This window comes from Alligator mississippiensis, chromosome 1, assembly GCF_030867095.1.
Source record: "Alligator mississippiensis isolate rAllMis1 chromosome 1, rAllMis1, whole genome shotgun sequence".
Classification (NCBI taxonomy): domain Eukaryota; kingdom Metazoa; phylum Chordata; order Crocodylia; family Alligatoridae; genus Alligator; species Alligator mississippiensis.
In genome coordinates, this window is record NC_081824.1 from 386,424,711 (window position 1) to 386,446,888 (window position 22,178).

A 22,178-nucleotide genomic window follows, 5' to 3' on the forward strand; every position below is an offset into this window, starting at 1 on the left:
TTTTTTTTTTTTTTTTGGGGGGGGGGGGGGGGGGGGGGAAGCAGGGGAGGTTTTCCTAATATCTACCCTCAACTTCCCTTGCTGCAACTTGAGACCACTACTCCTTGTTCTGTCATCTGCCACCACTGAGAACAGCTTGGCCCCATCCTCCTTATCATAGGCGATGCACCGGAAGCATGTGCACCCCCCTCCCCAGAGACTGGCTGCTGATGCTGCCAAAACCGATGTCTGCGGGCAGTCCCCACTCCCCGCTGCCTACAAATGGTGCCCCCCCCAGTCTCGGGAAGTACCCGTCCTTCACACTCTCTATAACCCCCCTTCAGGTACCTGAAGGCTGCTATTAAATCCCCTCTCAGTCTTCTCTTCTCCAGACTAAATAAGCCCGGTTCCCCCAGCCTCTCCTCAAAAGCCCCCTGTGCCCCAGCCCCCAAACTATTTTTGTTACCCTGCACTGGACCCTCTCCAATTTGTCCCCCTCCTTTCTGCAGTGGGGGGGGGGGGGGGGGAACCGGACACAGCCCTCCAGATGTGGCCTCACCAGTGCCGAATAGAGGGGACAGTATCCAAGTTGTAGCCTATTGCTCTAGACTACAGGACAAGGCAACCGGGACTCGTAGCAGAGATAAAAGATAATAAAGAAAAAGATATCATCTCTACTAGGAATAGAGGGGACGAGCCTTTTCCTTAGACCTGCTTTCCCCAGCTTCCCCCCAAAGCTCGAGCTCATTTCCTCACACCCCCCCCTCAAATCTCTCCGCCCCACGCCACCCCCGGGATCAGCCTCCGGGGCCGCGGCGGCTCTGGGGAGCCCGCGGGGCCCGCACGTACCACGCGTCGTCGCCCTGGCCGTCGTCTTCCAGCTCCAGCACCAGCACCTCCGCCTCGTCCAGCAGCGAGGCGGCGAGCGCACTACCCGCATCCTGCCCCGCCGCCGCCGGCTGGAAATAGGCCAGCGGCTCGGGCTGGCCGCGGCCGGGCGGCGGCAGGTGCGGGCCGGGCGGGGGCGCGGCGGCCGCGCGGCTCCGCAGCTGCTCGTTCTGCTTCTCCAGCTTGCGCACCAGCTCCTGCAGCTTCTTCACCTCCAGCTCCGCGCTCACCGCCCCGCCGCCCTTCGCCTCGCCCAGCAGCGCCGGCTTCAGCAGCGCGGCCTCCATCCCAGCCCCGGGCTCCGGACCCGCCGCCGCCGCCACACTGCAGCCGCGCGGGGCCTCCCCCGCTCGCCCGCCCGCGCACAGGCGCGCTGCGAACAAAGAGCCGCCGCCTGCGTCAGGAGCAAGCGAGGGTCGAACCGCGCCGCCGCCTCCCAGCCTGCGGCAGCGCCCCCGCTCCCGGCCCCGGCCGCCACAACAGCCCCCGTCCCCCCTTGTCCCCTCACTGAAAGGACACAGTCACAGAGCACTCGGGCGGGGGGGACCGGGGAGGGTACCCAGTCTGACCCCCTCCGCAGAGCAGGACCAGCCGGGCCTTAAACACCTCCAAGGATGGAGCTTGCGCCACCTTTCTCGGGACCCGGCTGCAGTGCTTCACTGCCCGGCTCCTGAGAGAGGTTTTCTTAATATGGACCCTCGACTTCCCCGGCTGCAGCTGAAGACCCTTACTCCTTGTTGTCACCTGCCGCCACTGAGACCAGTCTCTAGCTCCCTCCTCTTTGTAACCCCCATTCAGGGAGATGAAGCCTGCTGTTCAATCCCCACCCCTCGGCCCTCTCTTCTCTACACTAAATAAGCCCGGTTCTCTCAGAGAGGAGGAGGACTGGAAGGGACCTCAGGAGGTCATCCTGTGATCAAAGCAGGGTCATCCCTTGATAACCTCATACACCATGTGCCCCAGCGCCTTCACCATTTTCAGTGCCCTCCACCCGACCCTCTCCAGTTTGTCCTCTTGTCCCCTTTGATGTGCTCCTGCCTATGGCTTGAACTGCTGCTCTCCCTTAGGACAAACCACCTGGACAAAATGTGTAAAGGCCAGCTGAAGTATAGAAGGGCGGGTTCTCTGGGTAAACCTGATATCTTTGATTAACCCCACTAAAATAGTTGGAAAAATTCTTTGCCAGCCTCTCTGCCTACATCCTTAGGCCGACACGGCTACAACCAACGCAGCGGAAGGAGACCACATTGAAAGCCCAAGCCTTTCGAATAGCCCCTTCTGTGAATGTCACACTACAGCTCTAGCTCAGTGGTTCTCCACTTTTCGACCAGGACCTATTTGTAAACATCGATGGCCAATCCCAACCAAATGGCCCTCACTTCCGACCCACGGCCCCCAGTGCCCAACCCCTCAGTGTGTGGGGTTAGGGGGTGGGTATGTAGGGCATAGGGAGCCCCAAGCAGCCTTCTGGGAACATTTTTGAAATCCCTGATGCAGGTAAGAATCCCTCTCCTTGCTCAGAGGCACATCCCCTTCCCTTCCCTGCCTACAACTGCTGTGTTCCCCACTGTCCTCAGGGCAGGGAAGCTTCAAAATCATTAGCGACACATAGGGCGTGCACACAGGTGCACATGCACCCCCTGAGCTTGGCAGTGCACCCCCTGCAAAAAGGTGCTGCCATCACTGCTGGCGCTGCCCGCGGGCAGTCACCACTCACCGCCGCTCCCCCACCACTGGCAGCGTCTGCAGACAGTCCCGGATTGCCACTGGCCGCCAGCAGTGTCTGCAGGTGGTCGCCAACCGCCGGTCGGTGGTCGCCAACCACTGGTCCGTACTCGCCACGACCACCCTTGCCACCAACAGTGCTGTGGCCGCCTGCAGGAGCTCACCACTTGCCGCCACCACACTCCAGCAGCCAACAGTGTCGCTGTGTCCCCCCAGCCTCCGGGGGCATGCAGTGTTCATGTTCAAAATCACAGGCTGCATGGGGATGGGCTTAGCTGGGAATGATGACAGCAACAGAGGCATGGGCAGAAGGAGTTCCCCCTTTCCTGTGCCTGCATCCTGTGGGGGGGCACCCAGCCACCTCCCCATCTCTGCTGCTACTGCTGTCACTGTTCCCAGCTGAGCCCAGTCCCCTCAGAGCCTGGCTGAAGGGGGCAGGAGGGTCTTTGAAGCTTCCTCTGCCCTGGGGCCAGAGCCAACCCAAGCAGGGTGCCAGGCCCAGGGCAAATCAGCCCATTCAGGGCCCGGCCCTTATCCTGCCTGCCCCAGACACAAAGAAGCTGCTACCACCATCATCAGCATCGGCGGTAAAGGACGGTAGTGGCAGTGGCGCAGAGTTATTGTGGTCACTCTTCAGGGCCCCCCAAAGCTCAGGACCTGGGGCAGTCACCCTGATTCACCCCCCAAAGGGACGTCTCTGCCTGGGACTGCAGGGAAAATGGTAGCAGCAGGAGCAGGGTGGGGGCAGGGGATGCGCCTCTGAGCAGGAGGGGAAGGAGGGATTCTTGCCTGCTTTGGAGACTTCAAAAAGATCCCCAGAGGCTTTTGTGGCATGGTTTGCCCATATCAGTGGGTTGCACAGGGAGGAGGCTGGGCACTGAAGTGCACCCAATAGGGATGGCTGGTCCTGCAACACCACTTTGCCAAATCCTGGATCTGCCTCTGGCTGGGGTACTTCAAAATTGTGATTCTAGAAAAGCCCTGCTCTGTGGCTGTGTAATCCACAAAGCACCTCACACTGTTTGGCCTGAAAGTTCTCTCCACTCCTATAGTTTGTAACTAGCTAATGGCCTGTCAAGAATGACACATTTCATGGAGTGATCACATGGTCCCCCCTCCCTCCCTGTTTACCCTTCGGGGCCAGTCATGTAAAGACTCCCGCCGCTGCTGCTACCACCTCCTCCAACCTCCGGCACCTCCCCACCCCCTGCCTCTCAGCAGGGCTTCACCCTTCCTCCCTCCTGATTGTGGTCAGGGCTGGGCAGTGGGGGGGGGGGGGGGCGCCACCACCATAACCCCCCCTCTCCTCCCCTCCCCGCTTCCCTCCTTTCCTTCCTTCCCTGCCACCCAGCTCTGACAGCAGTCACCACCATGACCCCCAGCTTCACTTCCCCCCACCCCACACCCACCTGGGCCCATGCAGCTTCCCTCCCTGCTGGCTGTTGTCAGGGCCCCCTTCCCGCTGCCCTCCCTCCCCGCTGCCCGGCCCCAACAACAGCCACCACCATGACCCCCACCTTCACCTCTCCACCCCCCGCTCCCCTCCCTCCCTGCCTGCTGCCTCCCCCTCCCTGCTGGATATTCTAGGGGGCATCAGGGATGGGCAGCAGGGGGGCACTGCCACTGTGACCCTTCCCCCCTTCACCCTCAGGCAGGGAGGTGTGGGGAAGCCCCACTGCTTGGGCAGCCAGGGCGTGTTCACCACTGCCACAAACTTCCCTGGCAGCAGCTCAAACTTGGGCCTCCATAGCCACTTGCCACCCACCCTCTCAGTGGTGCATGCGCAGTTGGTCAAAAACGTTACGGGCGGACAGACATACAGGCAGCCGCACAGACTAAGCCCTTTATTATATTTGAATTCTGGACATGAGTAGAACTGCCGTAGTCTGAATACCTTGACACTGCCCACTTATGCACCATTAGGATCCAAAAACTAGGCAATAATAGCACCTACATCTCCTGAGGGGCCCGATCGCATAGGTATGCTCAGAACGTGCCTCACACACTGGCAGGAAGGGCCTCACAAAATAAGTGATGTCCAGGGATCCTGGTTTTCTCTGGAAAAAAAAAATTCCCCAATTTTCAGTTAAAAAAGTAACCCCAAATCCACATTTTTCCATGATTAAAATGAAACACCCCTAATATATATAAGTATATACTTATATATAAGCATATATATTAGGGGTGTTTCATTTAAGTCACAGAAAAATGTGGATTTGGGGTTACTTTTTTTTAACCGAAAATTGGGGATTTTTTTTTTTTAATTGGAGAAAACCAGGATCCCTTGTAAAGCAGGGCCCCTGGAAAAGAAGGATGTGCCATTTCCCACTATTTCTATAATTATCATATTTATTAACTTCCCACTATTTCTATGATGGTTTAGTGGGTGGAACACTCACCCAGGAAATGGAAAGCCCAGTTTCAATGCTAGCCTCAGCTTAAACTCACATTTTCCTTTGGGATGCCCTAATCACCAGGCTAGAAGCTAATTAAGGGGAGGCATCAATTTCCACTCTACCTCTTGAAGCTGAGCCACTGAGAAAAGTATACAAGATTCATGGGGACAGGAAGAGAGAGTACTCAGAGAGAGCTTACCTATAGCCTATAGTGGTCAGGAGACTTAATTGGATATTTTCTAGGGGCCAGTTCCTACTCTAACAATTATTTCTGTTTTCTCCAATGACTGTTTAATGTAAAATGCACAAACACTGAGGGGAGCAGAGAGCAGAAGCCAGGACAGGTGGGTGCCCTAAAGACTAAACTACAAACCTCTGCTCCTTCTTGTTCTCTCCTGTCCTTGCCCCATCTTGCAATCTTGCATTCTTGTTTGTACAGTAGCACAGCTTCAGTAGGAGTGGTGGAAATTACTCTCCCCACACACTAGTCTCTAGCCCAGGAGTCAGCAACATTTTTGGCTGGAGTGCCAAAAACACCGCAACCTCGACCCATGCCTTGTTTTGGAATGCCAAGGGAAGAAGGCAGGGGAGCTGTGAGGGGCCCAGTCTCGTTGCTGGTGGTGGGTTCATGGATGCCTCTGGGCAGACAGTTGGGGAGCGGCCAGAGTTGTGCTGCCTCTGCCCCTTTCCTGGCTGTATGCCCCGAGGCAGACGTGCACCCGCTGCCACCACCAGTGGCAATGTGTAGGGGGTGCACGTGGGTGCACGTGGACCCCCTGAGCTTGCCAATGTACCCCCTGCAAAAAGGTGCTGCTGACACTGCTGCCACCTACCACCACCCCTGACCCCCGCTGGCACCTGCAGGTGGTCCCCAGTCACTGCTGGCCACTGCTGATACTGCTGGCAGTGTCTGCAGGTGGTCACTGGCCACCAGTCAGCGCTCGTCAACCCCTTGCTCCCCCCACCGCCGCCAGCTCTGCAGCCACCTGCCGCCTCCACACTCTTGCTGCCGACAGCGCCACCACCACCTGCAGGAGCTTGCCGTGTCCCCCCAGCCTCTAGAGGCACATGATGTTCATGGCCACCACAGAGCCAGTGCTGGGGTTCTGGAGCCTGGTGCAGCTGTTTGCAGCCTGCCTGCCACCTACTACAGCTGCCCAGAGCCTTGGCAGGCAGCCAGGAGGCTGCAAACATCTGCACTGGGCTCCAGAGCCTCTGCTGGGCTCCTCAACAGCCTCTGTATGTGTGCCCTAGGGCACACAGCTGGGAAGGGGCCTGGGGCAATGCAACCCCAGCCCTTTACCCACCATCTGCCCCAAGGTGCACATACAGCCGCCATAGAGCCTGACTGGGACTCCAGAGCCCAGCCAGAGCTGGGTGCAGCTGTTTGCAACCTCGTGGCAGTCTGCCACAGCTGGCCCAGCCTCTAGACAGCTGCAGCAGGCAGCCAGGAGGCTGCAAACAGCCAGACCATAGTCTGAAAGCCCTGACACTAGCTCCATGGCAGCACACATTGGCCAAGGGGGTGGAGTTGCGCTACCCCAGATCCCTTCCCAGCCATGCTGCTGCCTCCACCATGGCATCCGGTCAGGGCTATGGAACTTAGTGCAGCTGTTTGCAGCTTCCTGGCTGCCTGCCACAGCCAAAGTGGGCTCTGGCCAGCTGCTGCTTGCCACAGAGCCCAAGCTGCCCACAACAGGGCTTGCAGCTTCCCCACTGCCTGCTGTGAGTAGCCTGGGCTCCATGGCCAGAGGCACCTGCCCAGAGCCTGGGCCAGCTGTGGCATGCAGAACAAAATGGCCTTGTTTGCCATGCTCTGGCACATATGCCAGGAGTTGCTGACCCTTGCTCTAGCCTGATGATTAAGACACTCCTTTGAAAGATATGGGTTTTTACCCTCCACAGGCTGAAGAAAGCATTGAACCTGGGCCTTCTACTTCTTGAGCTTTAACCACTAGGTTTTTATATAAAAAGTGGATGGTGGTACCATGTTCTGCAAGGAAAACAGTTGCTCTCCTCAATTCTTTGAAAGAACAGTTGTAGGCACCTACCTGTAGTACTTAATGACCTGGTTCCTTAATGAACATAGACACTTACCTGAAGCCCTGACTTCACTCGGGAGACAAAGGTTGTTCAAATGTACCACTGGGCTCATTAGCTAGCTCTATGCGACTCCCTCCTTAGCATGCCAGCTGCTTTGGACCAGCCTTCTGAGGTGCTTAACCCCCTTCATGACTGCATAGGTAGCCTAAGCTCTGAATTCTGGGTTTTGGATTTCACTTTAGAGATCAGGCTCCTAAATGTCTGGCATTGAAACACCCAATTTATAGGCAACTAAGTCTTTTATTAGTTTCAGCCATGAGTCTATTCCTGAGTTGGATATCTCCCAGGATGTCATTCCTTTATTTAAGGTATATAATTAGAGTCAGATAGCATCAGGGTTGTAATTATGCAGATTTAAGTTGGTAGGAATGAAAATCACAGATCAAAGATTCTATTTTGAAAGAAATGGTTAAATAGATGCTCATTTTATATTATGTATGTGCTTCTGTGTTTTTATGGGATTTTTAATTCGTGAAAAGAATGTACAGGTATTTTTGAGGATGTATTGCTGAGAAAACTGGAAAGAAATTGAATCAAGTTTGGATGAGAAGCTATATTGCTGAACTGTTTATACATTTGAGAGTCACTGATCTTTTTAGAAAAGCCCACAGATTAAGACACATTCTCCTACTATGCTCCAAATACTTAGATCAGTATGTAAAACGTTGAGGCTTGGCTTAATGCAGGAACAGTTAATGTTAGTAGATGGGATTATTTTTATTAATTCAATATGTCCAGCATTTAAATAAAACTGCTGTTTGCTTTCCTCACTTCTGACTGGTAGCAAGATAGAAAGCTTGCCTGTTATGCACTGGAGATTACTTGAAGGCCAGAGCGTAGAAAATGTTGGGTGTACTTGTCGTGTTTCCCTTTCAAGATGGAAAAATAGTGATCATTGTAAGTTTAGTAACAAAACACTCAAAGAGCCTGCAGTAAGCTAGCACCAAATTATGTACAAAGGATACTATAAAATAGGATACTGCAAAATAGTACAGGATACTATATTGGTGTATTGCCACTTAAGCAACAGTTACATTAATAATATTGAGCACTTGCATGGCACTTCATGGGTTCAGAGCATTAACCATATATGAACTAATTTAATCACCAGAATATCCCCATTAATTAGTGATATTAAGTGCTACTATCTCTATGTTATACATAAAGAAACCAAGAGTTCTGTGCCCCTGGTCACCTATCAGTCAATTATGGAGCCAATGATTCCAGGGCTTAGTTGTATGATCATTTCTCCAGGCTATACTGCACACCAGTTTACCCCTAGCACATTACTAAATGAACATCTTGAAGCTCTCTAGGGCATGAATACAGAGTATAAAGTATTGTAGAAGGCAGGGTAGATTTGTACCTTAGACTAACCAAAGGAGATTTTAATATTATATATATACATATATAGCCATGTATATGGCTACACATGTGTATATGTGTACACATATACATATATCACAAGCTTTTATGCCAAAGGCAATATAGATCCAGTTTCTAGCATACTACTTAAAATAATACAGAGGTAGCTATCCACTCATTAAACAGGTTGTTTTTAACAGGCTAACATAAATGGTACGTTCAGTCATCCTATAATAATTTTTATCTGGTTATCTTCATATCAACTCCCTGCCCTAGATTTGACTATGAAGAAAGGACCGACTCATTCTCTGCCCAAGATAAAAGCAGGCATAGGACTCACTCAATCCATCATTTTGTCTTGTCTATAAAGACTGTAAACCCTTTGGGACCAAACTGGGTGTATCTACACATGTTATTAATGAACGTTAAGCCTACTGTGCAATAAAATAAGGCACAGTAAGCTTTCTCCAGGAATACGTCTACATGCACACTCATCAGGAGCAGTTCATTCAGGGCTACTCCTGCCCTGCTCTGCCCTGCTACAGCAGCCAAGCTCCAGGCTCCCCTGGATGCTAGCCCTGGGTTGGCAAGGGGCACCAGGATCAGGCCTCCATCAAACGTGGGTAGCTCTCCTGCTTTTGGTGTAGCTGCCTCCTAGCCCCGTGCCCCAATCAGCAAGGATGGAAGCTGGGATACCACCCCACACCCCAGGCAGCTGCTTGCTCCCCAGGCCGATCAGAGTGGGGACTGGGAAGCAGGCAGCTTCCCCTTGGCAGGAGATGGTGTCCCAGCCCCCACTACAAATCAGCCGATCCAAGGAAAGGAGGATACGACTGAGAGAGCAGTTTTTTATTTCAAAATATCATAACTCTTAGTACTGTAAATGAGAAATAACAATTCAATGTACTGAACCAGATAACACTTAAATGAAGCAAGAGATTTTTCATTTTTTGCTTTATTCTCTAACCCTTAAAAAAGGGTCACAATGGGGTAAGTTACAAAAGGTTAACTTTATTAAAAAAGCACTGAAGCCTCAACTACACCACCCTTAATCAGGGACAGTAAATACACAACTACAGTCATTGCTCCAGTTAGAAGAAGAATGTACTCCTACATGTCTACCCATAAAATGGTTCAGGTCCTAGCAAATTGCTGATCTCTCAAGCGGATTGTACTGCAATACATTTTATAGGTGATATTCCCATTTATCTTCAGGTAATGTCAAGCAACTGCTATCTACTGAATAAGGTAGACTGTATATGATTTCTATTTTTTCACAGGTCTCTCATGCAACTTTTCTTATCTACTTCAAATACTTTCAAGACATTTTCCCCATCCTCCAATCTTTAAATACCATTACACTGGTCTGACAGTTAAAATGTACATCATAATAAAGGAGAGGTATGTGGACCGTAAACCAACCCTTTGAGAGCTGAATTGTGTTAAAAACTCTGAAGCTTTTAGGGTCCAGGCAGAATAAACCTATACCTTAACTTCACACATCCATTAAAAGAAAATCAAATCTAAAAAAGTCAGTGTTAATAATCACAAATTACTAATTGAATTTCTTCAATTCCATAAGGAACAATAAACACATGAACACTTTTCATAAACAGACTAAAGGTGTCAACTAACTACTTGGGTTTTTGTGGGGGCATTTGTTCGTTTTGGTTTGTGAACTCTGTTCACAATACTTGCTATTATTTTCTGTTCTGCGCTAACTCAAAAAGTAACATTAATAGTGCTCGCTTATATATCCACTGCATTGTCTGAGAAGTCAAAATACAAAGTATTCAAGGACAAAGAGAATACACCAATTGCCAGTAGGTGTTTACCACTAACAGAAGCATTAATTTTCAGAAGCATACATTTGTTAACCTAGAAGGTTTTCAAATAACTGGAAATCTGTGTAGGTCAGAGACAACTAAAAGCTAATGGCAAACACTGAAACAACAACAAAAGGTTAGTGTTAGTGTTAACGTCAGTAACTCAAGGTGCAAGGAGAAACCAGGGTAGCAAAAAATGAAGTGGAAAAATGAGCATTTCTCCAAGAGCCAGACAACAAATACTACTCCATATGTAGCCTCCTGAGAATACCTCAAGTCAAATTCAATAACCAAGTCAAAGGGACTAGGCTAGTAATTTCACCATATGGCTGCTATTAGAGCTGGAAGAAGTATTGTTTAGACACAGCCTTGGAGATACTGCTCTACATATGTCCTTTTCTGCAAGAAGAATATATTTAACATTGGTAAACATTTTAATGAACACATTTCTAACATGACATTTTTTCCAGAGTTGCCATAGCTAATAATTCAACAGGAATCAAGAATTTCCTTCATGATTTCAAAACTTGCTAACAGGGCTGGTCAAAAGAAAAAAATTATCAGCTAGTTACCCAGCAAATAGAAGGCTTTTCTTCCTATTTTATTGATACCATCTATTTAATTTTTTACAATATCACAACATGTCCCTGAAGCTTGAGATTCTTAGCCCAGAGAAGTAATAATTAATTGTTCATCAAAACAGGTAGAGTTAAACTACTTTGGTCTTCAATAGTATAATAAAAAATCTTTAAATTAATAGATATGTTAACAATACCCAGGGCAGAGACAAAATAGTGCAGTGTCTATATCTCATCCGCCCAAGCCAATAAGCATTACTGTATTTTGTGATAGCCACCATCTAGATTTGTTTCTTTGTTGGCCCGGTATAGAATGCACTGTAGTAATGCAGTATTGATTATCCAAGTGGAAGTGTTACAAGTTACAATGAAGTCTGATGATGGTAAGATCCAAATTCAGCTATACTCTAAAAACCAGTCTACTCTGAAAAATGCCTGTGAAAATAGTATGGTGGACCTTCTAATTCATATGCTCTCAATGATTCTATATCAAATTTGCCCAGTTTGCAAATAAAATGTCTTTTTCTTCTCAATGTTAGAACTGAAAACTTTACCTGAGCTCTAAAAATCAGGGCAGGTTGCGTCTTCTCATGCATCACCACCTATAATGAAGATTGTACAAGATAAATTATGCCCTCAGAGACACCTCTACAGAAGCGTGGCATTCAATGCAAGTATGAAACCAGAAAAAGAAATTTGGCTCAAAAAACCTATATCACACCTGAAAAAAAAATGTGCATACTTCTCCCAGCATGTCTGTTATGGGAAAGACAGAATTCAATGAGCTGTTAAATTGGAATGTAAGGCTACCAAACAAAAGGCAGAACTGTCAGACTCTAAAGGCTTAAGAATATGCATGATCTGCATCATGACAATGGATTGACCAACACAACATACCTGTATGAGTGAGAGATTATAACAGACATTTTGCTACTAATTCAGATTACAGTTTGACTTAACCCTAAACCCTAGCTGCTGCTTATACAAAAGTGGTTCCCATGCTTTAGCACAAAGTAAATATATCACAAAACAGAAGTCATTGTAAAAGTTGCTTGTTTCCTTCCTCTTTTTCCTCTTCTATCTTTTTTTTATCTCTCCTAATTTATCTGTGTTTGGTTGAAGAAACAGACTTAATAAAACAAACAGCTTTATAATTAAACTGTGAACAAACTATGTTAGCATTTACACCATCCAAATTAATAATAGGTTTAATACTTTGCAATTTTCCTGTGACTTTAGTCTAATAGAATCAAATATATAATGAAGTAGTTACTGAGCAATTTAGATTTAGGCTGTGATGAAAAAAAATTTTTAAATGGCATCGGCTCTGTGGTGCATCGAGGATCATCTAAATACTGCATTAGCCACACAGTCCTAGTACAAAAATTATTCCTTGAGAAGAAAATTGAGGGGCATAGTGAAAACACAGTATACTCTGACTGAATAACTCCAAAACATTTTTAAAAAAAGTCCCTGCCATGTCAGAGCCAAACAGTCAAAAGAAGAAACTGCAGTCATACCCACCACATCATCCATGTGATTCAGACTAGCAGCTTAAACCCCAGTGCTCCACATCCTTGGTGAATACCCTACCAAGAGGGCTGTTTGCTATTCAGCGGTGCATCCACATGAGTGCACGTGTGCACTTTCCAGTGCCTCAAAAGCTTATGATGTGCCACAAAACACACCCCACATATGTGATTTGGTTCTCCACATTGCATATTTACAGCGTGGAGCCAAATTTAGATACTGGTAAATAAAATATTTTTAAAAATTGTGCCAAAAAAAACAGGGCGGCACAAATGGCAGCAGCATGTGCCACCCAAAACTTGAGCCTGGCCAGCCAGAACCATACTCCAGCTGCCAGCCAGGCTCCACATGCTTGGATAGATGCTGTTGCAGCTCTGGGAGGCACCCCAGAACCCCAGGTGAGACTGCTTGGGGCAGCCCAGGTGCTAGTCCCCGACTCCTCTACCCCACCCAGGGCAATTTGCCCCATGCAAGAGCATGCATGCAGCAATGTTCCCCAGGGAAAACTGGCAGTGGCACAAATAGGTGGAACTGCTAGTTGTCCCCAGGGAAATGCATGTGTGCTCATCTGGACACACCCCTGAGGTATGTAAGGTAGTCTCTCTTTCCTCCCTTCCCCTCATTTCGTCATTGTTGATATGTGTGTTCCCATGGTTTTGAAAAGTTTTGCTTTTGGCAAATCAACATTTCCTGCCCCACCCCCCACCCCCACCTCCCTGCAAAAAAACCCCAAAACTAAAACAAGACAAAACTGTTCCATTTAAAGAATCAACCAGGTCTCCAATTAAATACTAGACCAGTTGTGCTACCTGTAATTCAGAATCTCAGCTACTATGACCCTATAATAATTTTAAATATATTGCTCTCCTGTTCTTAATTCTTGATTTTAATATTCGGGCCGATTAGAGAGATGGAAAACAAAATTCTACTGATGGTATCTTTTCTCAGAAACAAATAAATCAGAACATATAACCAGCAGTATAGGTTGTAGTTGTGTTGGTCCGAGTGTTATACATAGACTTTTTGCCTATTGCGTTTAATCTCATGTCTTTTCTTGAGTTTTGCATTGCCTTAAACTCCATTTTGTATTGCTCTGTAGCTTGACATAAGTGTTTGACCTTTGTATGCTGTATGTGTGAGAGAACGGGTGAAAGTGTGTCGGTGAAAAAAAGGAAAACATTAGCTGGCGACTGGCTGAAGAATGCAGACAGATAAAAGACCAAAACAAGAAGAATCCGCCCCAGAATAGTGATAGAACAACATCAGTTGACCTTCAAGGAAGAACACAGTGATAACAGAGTGAAAGCCCAGAGGACTGGATGAACTGACAAGGCTATAAAAGATGGGGTGAGACATATCAATTTTGGGTCTTATTCTGCATGTCATCCTTGAGCATCGGTTTGTCCAACAAGATGGACCGGCAGGAGCACGGCTCCGTACTTGTGATTAAATTGGCTGGCCACTAAGTTGATCTGAGTATTGATAAGACTGGTAATGTATACCAGCGCAGAACAGAAATTGGGATATGAATGTGGTGTGTGCGTGTGTATTTAGCATTTAATCAAGAAACACAGCATCTTGCCTTATCCTCCCTTATAAGGTCTCGCTCATGATGTGAGCAATTGGCAATTTGTGTAACATAAGGACATAGACAAGGTTCTTTGGGTAAATCTGATATCTTTTATTAGACCAACTCAACTATTTGACATAAAGATATCAGATTTACCCAAAGAAACTTGTCTGCCTCAGAACATATAACAAATATTTCCAGGGAATCCCAGTTTTAAACAAGTCTGCCCTCCTATAATCAAACAAATTTTTGCTATTGGCCTGAGTGCCAGAATATTATTGCAACACTCAATGAATGGAAAGATCTTGCACTTAATACATTTGTTCCAGTTTCTAAATCTAAGTTCCTGCTTGTTCTTTATTTTTGTTGTTTAATGCTGTAAACTTTCTCCTCCTCCTCTTTCTTTTTCTGATTCTTGTGAACATTTTGATTCAAGTACTCTCATGAATGCTGATGCTAGATCAAAAAAAGTCCATCTCATTTTGCATTAGAAGATATATCAGTCTCAATTCTAGGAGAAACTGCATTTTTCTCAGAAACTGATTCTAGGTTTTGTTTTTACTCCAGACAGGTGGTTTTAAGTACTGAATGTCATTGTTTTAAATTCACAAACTGGCTGATAACTTTAAAATAAACAACTACTTACTGGTAAAGCTAAGACACGTCTCCAATTTATGCTAGCATGATTATACTGGTGTTGGTCTTGAAGGCAACAACACACAAGTTATAATAAGCCAAAGGGGGGAAATGAGTTGCAGTAAATCAGCTGCTGTGTAGTAACGATCTGTTTTCATGCCCTTGCCATGCATGGACAGTCTATCTGTCAATGATTATTCATAAGCATGGAGGACCTGGCTAACTGTACATCCTAACCCTGTTTCACTTTATAGCATCTTTTTCATGGTCTCATGCTCAGGACAGAAACAAGTAGCTCTGAACTTATCAGCATGACATTTTAGTCCTTAATGTATTACTAACATAGTCATAACAGCTGAAGAATTTCTTCCTTTGTCATGATCCATACAAGCAGCAATGAGGTATAGGCTGACACTGCTGCAAAAGAAGGTCCCAGTACTGGCGGGCCCAAGCATGACCTGTTCATTTCACTCCTATTTACCCATGTCCAAAGGCACACTCCAAAACCAGATGTACAACAGTGAGTTTTGCTCCAGGCTCACCCTTCTGCATCCACTCTTGAGCTCTTGCTCTTCTTCAGTGGTTGCATCTACATGTGCAATTAACATGGCTGAAGAAACTTCAGTGCAGTTCAAGCTGAAGCTTATTGCTCCAGGGCACTACATTTGCACACACACCTAGGACGACAGCACATTGAGCTGGGTCAGAGCAGCCCCAGTTGACAGAGGTCTGGGAGAGGCGGGTGGGAGTCAGCCTACCAGCCAGACCCGAGCTACTCCATCCCAGCTCAACATGTTGCAGAGGGGCTGGTTGGGGCATGAGGGTGCTCCAGTGTGGAGGTAGCCAGCATGTAGCCCCTCACTGAAGTACTGTTGTGCCCCAGCCAGCCCATCACTATCTACACATGCACTGCAGTGCAGTAAACAGCGCCACTGCAGGATAGTACTTGTGTTTACAAGTACTAACCTATGGCAGTGTTTATTAGTTTACTGTTATCTAATAAGGCCGTACATGTAGATGCTGAGACTTTACTGAGGAGCTAATCAGGCAACTCCACAGTAAATGTCTCATCTAGATGTGCCCGGTGTGTCCGAGAGCAGCCCCTGGGGAGAGACCTGGAACAGCTCCAACAGCATACAGCTAAGCTTGGAGCTTGCCTTTGGACACAGAGAAAAAAGATACAGGTGAGAGAGTCTCCTGGTCTTTGGTGCCAGGACCAGAACAGCACTGTAGACAAAGCTGGAATCAGAGCTTCTTTGTGCTAGACACTGCACTAACATATACAAAGGTGAAGGCTTTAGCCTAAAGAGCTCATAGACTAGGAGGATAAGTGAGAAGTTAATGTTATGAGGAGATAGAGTAACCAAACATCCCATTGTCATCAGAACAGTCCCATTTTAAAACACCTGTCCCAGTCATCCCATTTTTTTGGTCAAATTAATGCTTTTGTCCTGTTTTAGAAACCTCAGTTTCTAGAAACAAGGTGAAAGCAGTGCTCTCCTTGAGAAGCGCAACCAGAGGTGGTCAGACCTCCAGCATCCCACAGCACTCCACATCTGTCACCAACACCCTTAGATGAGACTAGAGCTCAGAAGCAGTTGAGCATGCAAGACAGTAGCGGAGGCAATGGATGGGAGGAGCAATGTGTCTCACTTTGCTACTTGAGAAATATAGTTGTCCTGCACAGAGATATATACTTTCTACATATATAAATATATATTTTTACTGTTAAGCACTATCAGTATTATTTTAAGTGTTAATGATCATTTATATAAGTATATTATACACCTACATTTAAAACCATTTAATGTATTATTAATACCTAAAGTGTTAACTAAACCCCAGGGTTATGGAAACCATGATTGACTGATTTTTTCTTCTTTTTTCTTTTTAATTAAAATTTTCCATATTCCAAGTCAAATTAGCCAAAACAAATTCCAAATCCAAGAGTCAGCCCAGAACCATAAATGGCCTTACTACTGGCAAACATCCTCCACCCCGACCTGGGGTTTCAGATGTTTCCAAAACCTTTGGCAGACATCCTAATTGCAGGGCCAAACTCTGAGGCTCAGGGTTCAGAAGCCCCTGAGTTTTGCTTGCCCTTAGCCATGAGGCCCCAGAAGCAAGCCAGGAGGAGTCTCCCATTTCCATAAAGTGGGCATAAAGCCAAGGTTAACTATGCATTACCTATGCAGGTACTATCCCATGCCAGCAGAGCCGTCTTCCCTGGGTACGACTAGGAAGCCACCGTGGTGATCTTGGTATTTCCCCTGCCAGGCAAACATAAGATTGCGCTTGATCTGAGCACTCAAGAGGACTGATTTTTTCTTCTACATCACAACAGAAGTGATTCTTGAGGAAAATTTGGAGGGGAACATGGGCTTCCTATGGATCAGATTAGAGAGGTCTTTTTATGCACAAGAGTTAGCAAAAGGGAAAGCATGGAGAGAAGCTACTGATTAAGCTAGCTGGGCTGGCATTATTGGCAGAGGAAAGGAAGAAGGGTCGATGAGGAAAGAAATAAGTGGAACAAGACACAATTGTAAAGTTTCTTGAAGGTGAGGATGAGAAACCTGAGGCTAATGTGGTAAAAAAGGGGTCTGGGGAAAGGGTGAGGAGAAACTGGAAGAATTTAAATAAAAGGATGATCTGATCAGAGTGACAGAAGTACAGTGATTCTGCATATCTTGGCAGCTCGGTTTTATATTGACCTAAAGTGGGCAAGGTGCTTTCATTGCAACACAAAAAAAAATGGCAACAAAAGTTAATTATATTAATCTTAGGTAAGAACCAAGAAAGGGACTTAACTGTCTGACTCATGGAGGGGAACCTGAATCCTGTGTCCAGAGGCGTAAAGGCCTAGGGCCCTTATACAGTCTGGGGGAAAATTTAGACCCCCTAAGAATGTCAATAAAAAACCAGCAATAAACTGAGCAGGCATAGGACATGCTTAGCCGAGTGCAGCCTATGGTCTGTGCTGAATGATGGTGTATAAGTGGTATTTCATGTAGTGAAATACAGGAATAATGTTTTATTGTTCTGTGCTTTGTGCAGTTATTTATATCAATGCAAAATAGATGTAAAACGCTACTGTTCTGACTGAGCACATTTTATACTCAGGTTTAAAAGGAGCAGGGCAACAGAAAATTATCTCTATTCTCCACTCACTCACCGAGAAGTCACTTCACTAATGACAACAAAATTGCACTGATTGTATTCCATTGTAAATAAAAGCCTATAATGCAAATTAAAACCCAGAATGGCAGGATTTATTGCTATTTTCCCTTACAAAAAATGAGAAGAAGCTATATATGCTAGAGCAACTAGAGAAGGTAGAAAAAGCAGAAGGTTGACATTGTAGGGAACAAAGTCATCAGAAAAGGAAAATGCTCAAGAGTGTGGGTGGTTTTCTCAAAGTGGCAGGACTACTTTAGAAATGTCAAGAAGGCCAAAGATGGAGAAGCAAGGATTAGAAAACTAGATCCAGGTATGTATACAGTTTAAGTAAATGGAATGAGTGTAGAGGAACTGCATATGGCAGAATACCCTATGTAGGGATGCTGCCCACAAAGAACCCACGTCTTCTAGCCTAGAAAGATACAGTTAATTAATTTCTCAAGTGCAGGCCAGTGCACCTTTAATGCTGACTGAGCTAGTAGCAACCTACCTAGTCTGATTTCATGGTACCTGTATTTTGTCTAAATCTTAAAGACAAACGTGAGCAAGTAAACAACACATTGCAGTTCCCTTGCTTAATGCATAATCAACTCCTTGGGGGATGCTTAGATACTGTGGTGATAAGCATGGTATAATGACTTATATAGGATACAACTGAATATATTAATTTGCCTGAGCCTTTCCTATGACCCCTTGTTATTGAATAAATGCGTAATGCTCAAGCAATCTATGTATTTCAATGTATTAATGTCTTTTTCATTATATATATATACATACATACACATAGACACACACACACACACACACATATAGACACACACTCACTGTTTCCATTCTCTATGCATTATTTCACCAAATTTGCTTGATTCCTCCTCCTTGGAGCTATGCCTTTGCTTTGTAAAATAAAGAAGTAGCTATTACATGTTGAGAGAAAAGAGGCTTGATGAATCACAAAAAAACCCATATAATTTACTATGGCATCTTTCAATGCAGCTTTTCAGTCTCATTTAATGCATTATTGAAGATAATGCATTCATTAAAACAGCTGCCAGCAAACAGATCCTTTGGATTTTTCCATAAAGCTCTAGTCAAAAGAGAAATAAAACACTCCTTTTTGCATATCCTTTTTGCATATCGTTTGCAAATGATATGCAAAAAGGATAAGACAAATATCAAGTTTTGCTACATGGCTATTGAGATGTTAATAGGATTTTTTTTTAAATGATTACTGCTGTCCAGTCCTTTTATCTGGGAAATTTGAAATGCCCACAAAACTGTTACTTCTTTTCAGTACACATGTAACATATAATAAAAACAACAATAAAACATATGGTACAATTACCAACGCTGCTCAGCAAGGATGAATTGATGAGCCCAGAATTATTATTGATTGTTTTTGCATTGCTGCATCTCTGCCACTGACCGTTTAGATTAGAGATAAGCCTGAAGGAAAGCAAGGATCTACATTAATTGAAACCTCTACAGTCAGCCAAGCTGAACAGCCCCAAACTTTGCAAAAGCCTGTATCCCAATGTCATGGCTCATGCAAGCTCTTCATTCATACCTTATTTTTGTAACCAAAACTAGGTGATTTCAGTTGGCCCTAATATAGGCTTCCTCCAGGACTAAATCTGTCCCTCTGGCTAGGGACAGAAATTACACATAAACCAGTATAAGTGATCAGAAACCAGTCTAAATTTGTAACAGAACAGAAGTTCAGTGCACATAGAACAGTTTCAAAATGGCAGAACCTGGTTTAAGATAGACCTGGATGGATGTAGTATTAGAGTTAATCAGTTTGGATTAGACCAGTCTTCTGTTCCAGATCCTCTCCTGACTTAAGCTAGTGTGCAGTCCCCTGGCATCCCAAGATGCTTTGTGGCTCTCACTAACCTTGGCCACCATCCTGACCAGCTCTGGAAACCTAGGGTTGGGCATAGGGGAGGATTTGTGGTGACAGCAGGGGATTGTGGGGGTATGCCTGACAGCCAATCAGGGATGGTCTGGCTTGGCTGCCCTTGGCAGTGTCCAGCCCAGTGGGAGCCATGCAGAAACACCCACACCTTCGGGCCTCGCCAGTGTAGGCATTTGCCTGCCTCCCCCGCCCCTCCGCAGAGGACATATGTGAGTTCCCTTTGCTCTCAATCCAGTCTTGAGATCTTAGAGAAACCCACAAAGGTAGGACAGCACAAGAAACCTAAAGAAAAAAAATCACCCTCTTATTCTGGTGAGGTTCCAACGAGGAACATCTGGACTACTTTTACACTTCTTATCCACCACTACAGCCACATCCAGATGAATGTGAATGTGTGGTACATGGTGCCGCAGACCTATCTGTGGCACCACACATCACACAAGCAGACATGTCCCGCTCTGCTACCTTGCAGTACCAGGGGGTTTTTTGACCCCAGGAAATCCCAGGGCCAAAAAAAACCCCACAGCAAAAAAAAGCAGGGAGGTATACGTGGTAACAGTGTGCACTACCTGAAACCAGAGCCTAGCCAGCTGGAACAACACATTCTGACTGTGGGCCAGGCTGCCAGCTGCAGGAGTGCCATGGGTGCAGCTTCCCAAGGCTCCCAGAACCTCAAGTAAAGCTGCTAGGGCCAGCACTGTTGCTGGCCCAGGCTCCCCTACTCCACCTGGGGTGACCTGCCATGCACCAGAGGGCACATGGCACAAGTGTTCCCTGGGGACAAGCAGCAGTAGCACAAGGTGTGCCTCTGCTACTTGTCCCTGGGGAAACAAATGTCCTTGCTTGTGTGAATGTAGCCTGTGGGCATACAGGTAGTGCAGATGGAGGAAGGGGGCATACCCAGAACACTTCGAAACTGGTTATCCTTTGTAACTAGTGCAACACTGATTTAATTACACAAGCCTTCAGAGTACTGTAACACTTTTCAGGGCAAGTGGGCTGCACAGGGTAGCAGCTTAATCCCATGACTGCAAAAGTGAACTTTACAGTATCCCTGCATACAGTGACTTGTGCTTCATGCTGTTTGACCACTCTGGAAGATCTAGCTCATCAACTTCAACTGCAAGGTTTGGGTTACTGTTTCATTGAGTTCTTTTAAGTAGCAGCAAAAAAGAATTAAGAGCTACCTAGGAATTTTTCTCCCTTGTTTTCCTCAACACTATTTTCACCATGTTTTTTGTTGTTGTTTTGGTTTAGTGGGGAGGGGGTGTTTTTAGGGGAGGTTTGCTTGTTTTAGCAATTAGTTGATTACTATGTGTACTTCCCTTCTCTTTTAAAAGAAGGGTACTCTTTCATAATCATACCAGATCAACACTTTTCTGCAGAGATATAAGAGAAAACATCAAGTTTAAATGAAGAAAAAGGTATTAATGATGTAAAAGGTCAATCCTAAAGCAAAAATGCTAGGAGTCATCACCTATTGTTGCAATCAATAAATCACTAAATTACTGTTTACAGTGCAGAAACTTACCGCCTCTTACAAATGGATGCATTATAACAAGTGACAAACTGTTTTATTTCTTTATTTTAATCTATTTATACGCTAACAAAAATGCTTTTTATACTGTTTATATCTGGCAGTCTCAAGGTGTTTAGACAACCAGCTTACTGAAGTAAGAAAGACTAAACAGAATGTTCTTATGTCATGCATAGTATATATTTTATGATTGTACTGGACAACTATAACACTCTAGGTTTTTACAAAAACGCCATACCAAAGTTACAAGATTTAAGAGCGAAGTGTAATCAAAAAACTGCTCTTTGTATTTTAGAATGCATATTTTCAACATGCAGAAAACAGGTCCTTCAAAACTTATGAGTAGATTTATATCCACCTGTAAAAGGCATTTAAATTATATAAGCAGCTAAATCACATGGAGAAAGAGCTATTTTACTCATGATGGACAGAATCAAGAATACATTGGCTTGCTTTCTAGAATGTGCATGTAAAGTCATCTTAATTCTCATGGAATATGTCTCTGTAATGACAATTTAGTAGGATATTACTTATTTTAGAATATTTCAATCCTAACAATAAAAATTAAACATACATGTACTTCTTTTAAGTAATAAGAAATGCACTTAAAATACTAATGACTCTTCTTTTTTGTGATTTCTGTATGTCGAAATTAATATATCCATTTTTCTGCAAGATAAAGAAAGGGTACATTAGAAGCACAGAAAGAAGCACATAATCAAAACTTTACAGATTTACGCAAACAATTAGGGTAATTGATTTTGTTTTTCCAAAGACACTGGGGCCATGTCCCCTGTTGCCAGGAGTTGGCATAGCAATATTATTTCAAATGGTGGTATAATGGGTTACAGCACTTGACAGTCAAACTCTTGATATTTTATTCTAAATGTTCAAAATTGTCAGAATATTTTATTCATTTTAACTGTGACATCCCCATCAACTTTTTGCAATGA

At 45.4% G+C, this 22,178-nt stretch overlaps 2 protein-coding genes across 8 annotated transcripts in view; both read right to left on the reverse strand.

Annotated features, from left to right (window-relative positions):
- The window catches only part of SLAIN1 (SLAIN motif family member 1), a 107,911-nt gene extending 86,729 nt beyond the window's left edge, over positions 1-21,182 (reverse strand). The window contains exons 1-2 of one of the 4 annotated variants that reach the window (XM_059729541.1): positions 16,784-21,182; positions 11,415-11,462 (exon numbers count right to left, since the gene is read on the reverse strand). Coding sequence is in view for 2 of the 4 variants with exons in the window: in XM_006276949.4 (XP_006277011.2) it covers positions 829-1,154 (326 nt within the window). In the remaining 2 variants the exon portion in view is untranslated. Of the gene's footprint in view, positions 1-828; positions 1,253-11,414; positions 13,067-16,783 lie in introns of those variants that run through there. The other 3 variants (XM_059729815.1, XM_006276949.4, XM_059729237.1) reach the window with 3 other exon arrangements.
- Positions 21,183-21,255: 73 nt separating this feature from the next.
- Positions 21,256-22,178, reverse strand: part of SCEL (sciellin) — a 108,138-nt gene continuing 107,215 nt past the window's right edge. For all 4 annotated transcript variants that reach the window (XM_059731815.1, XM_059732093.1, XM_059732427.1 and 1 more), the window contains one exon: positions 21,256-21,894. In XM_059731815.1, the coding sequence (XP_059587798.1) occupies positions 21,878-21,894 (17 nt within the window). In that variant the 3' untranslated portion in view covers positions 21,256-21,877. The remainder of the gene's footprint in view (positions 21,895-22,178) is intronic.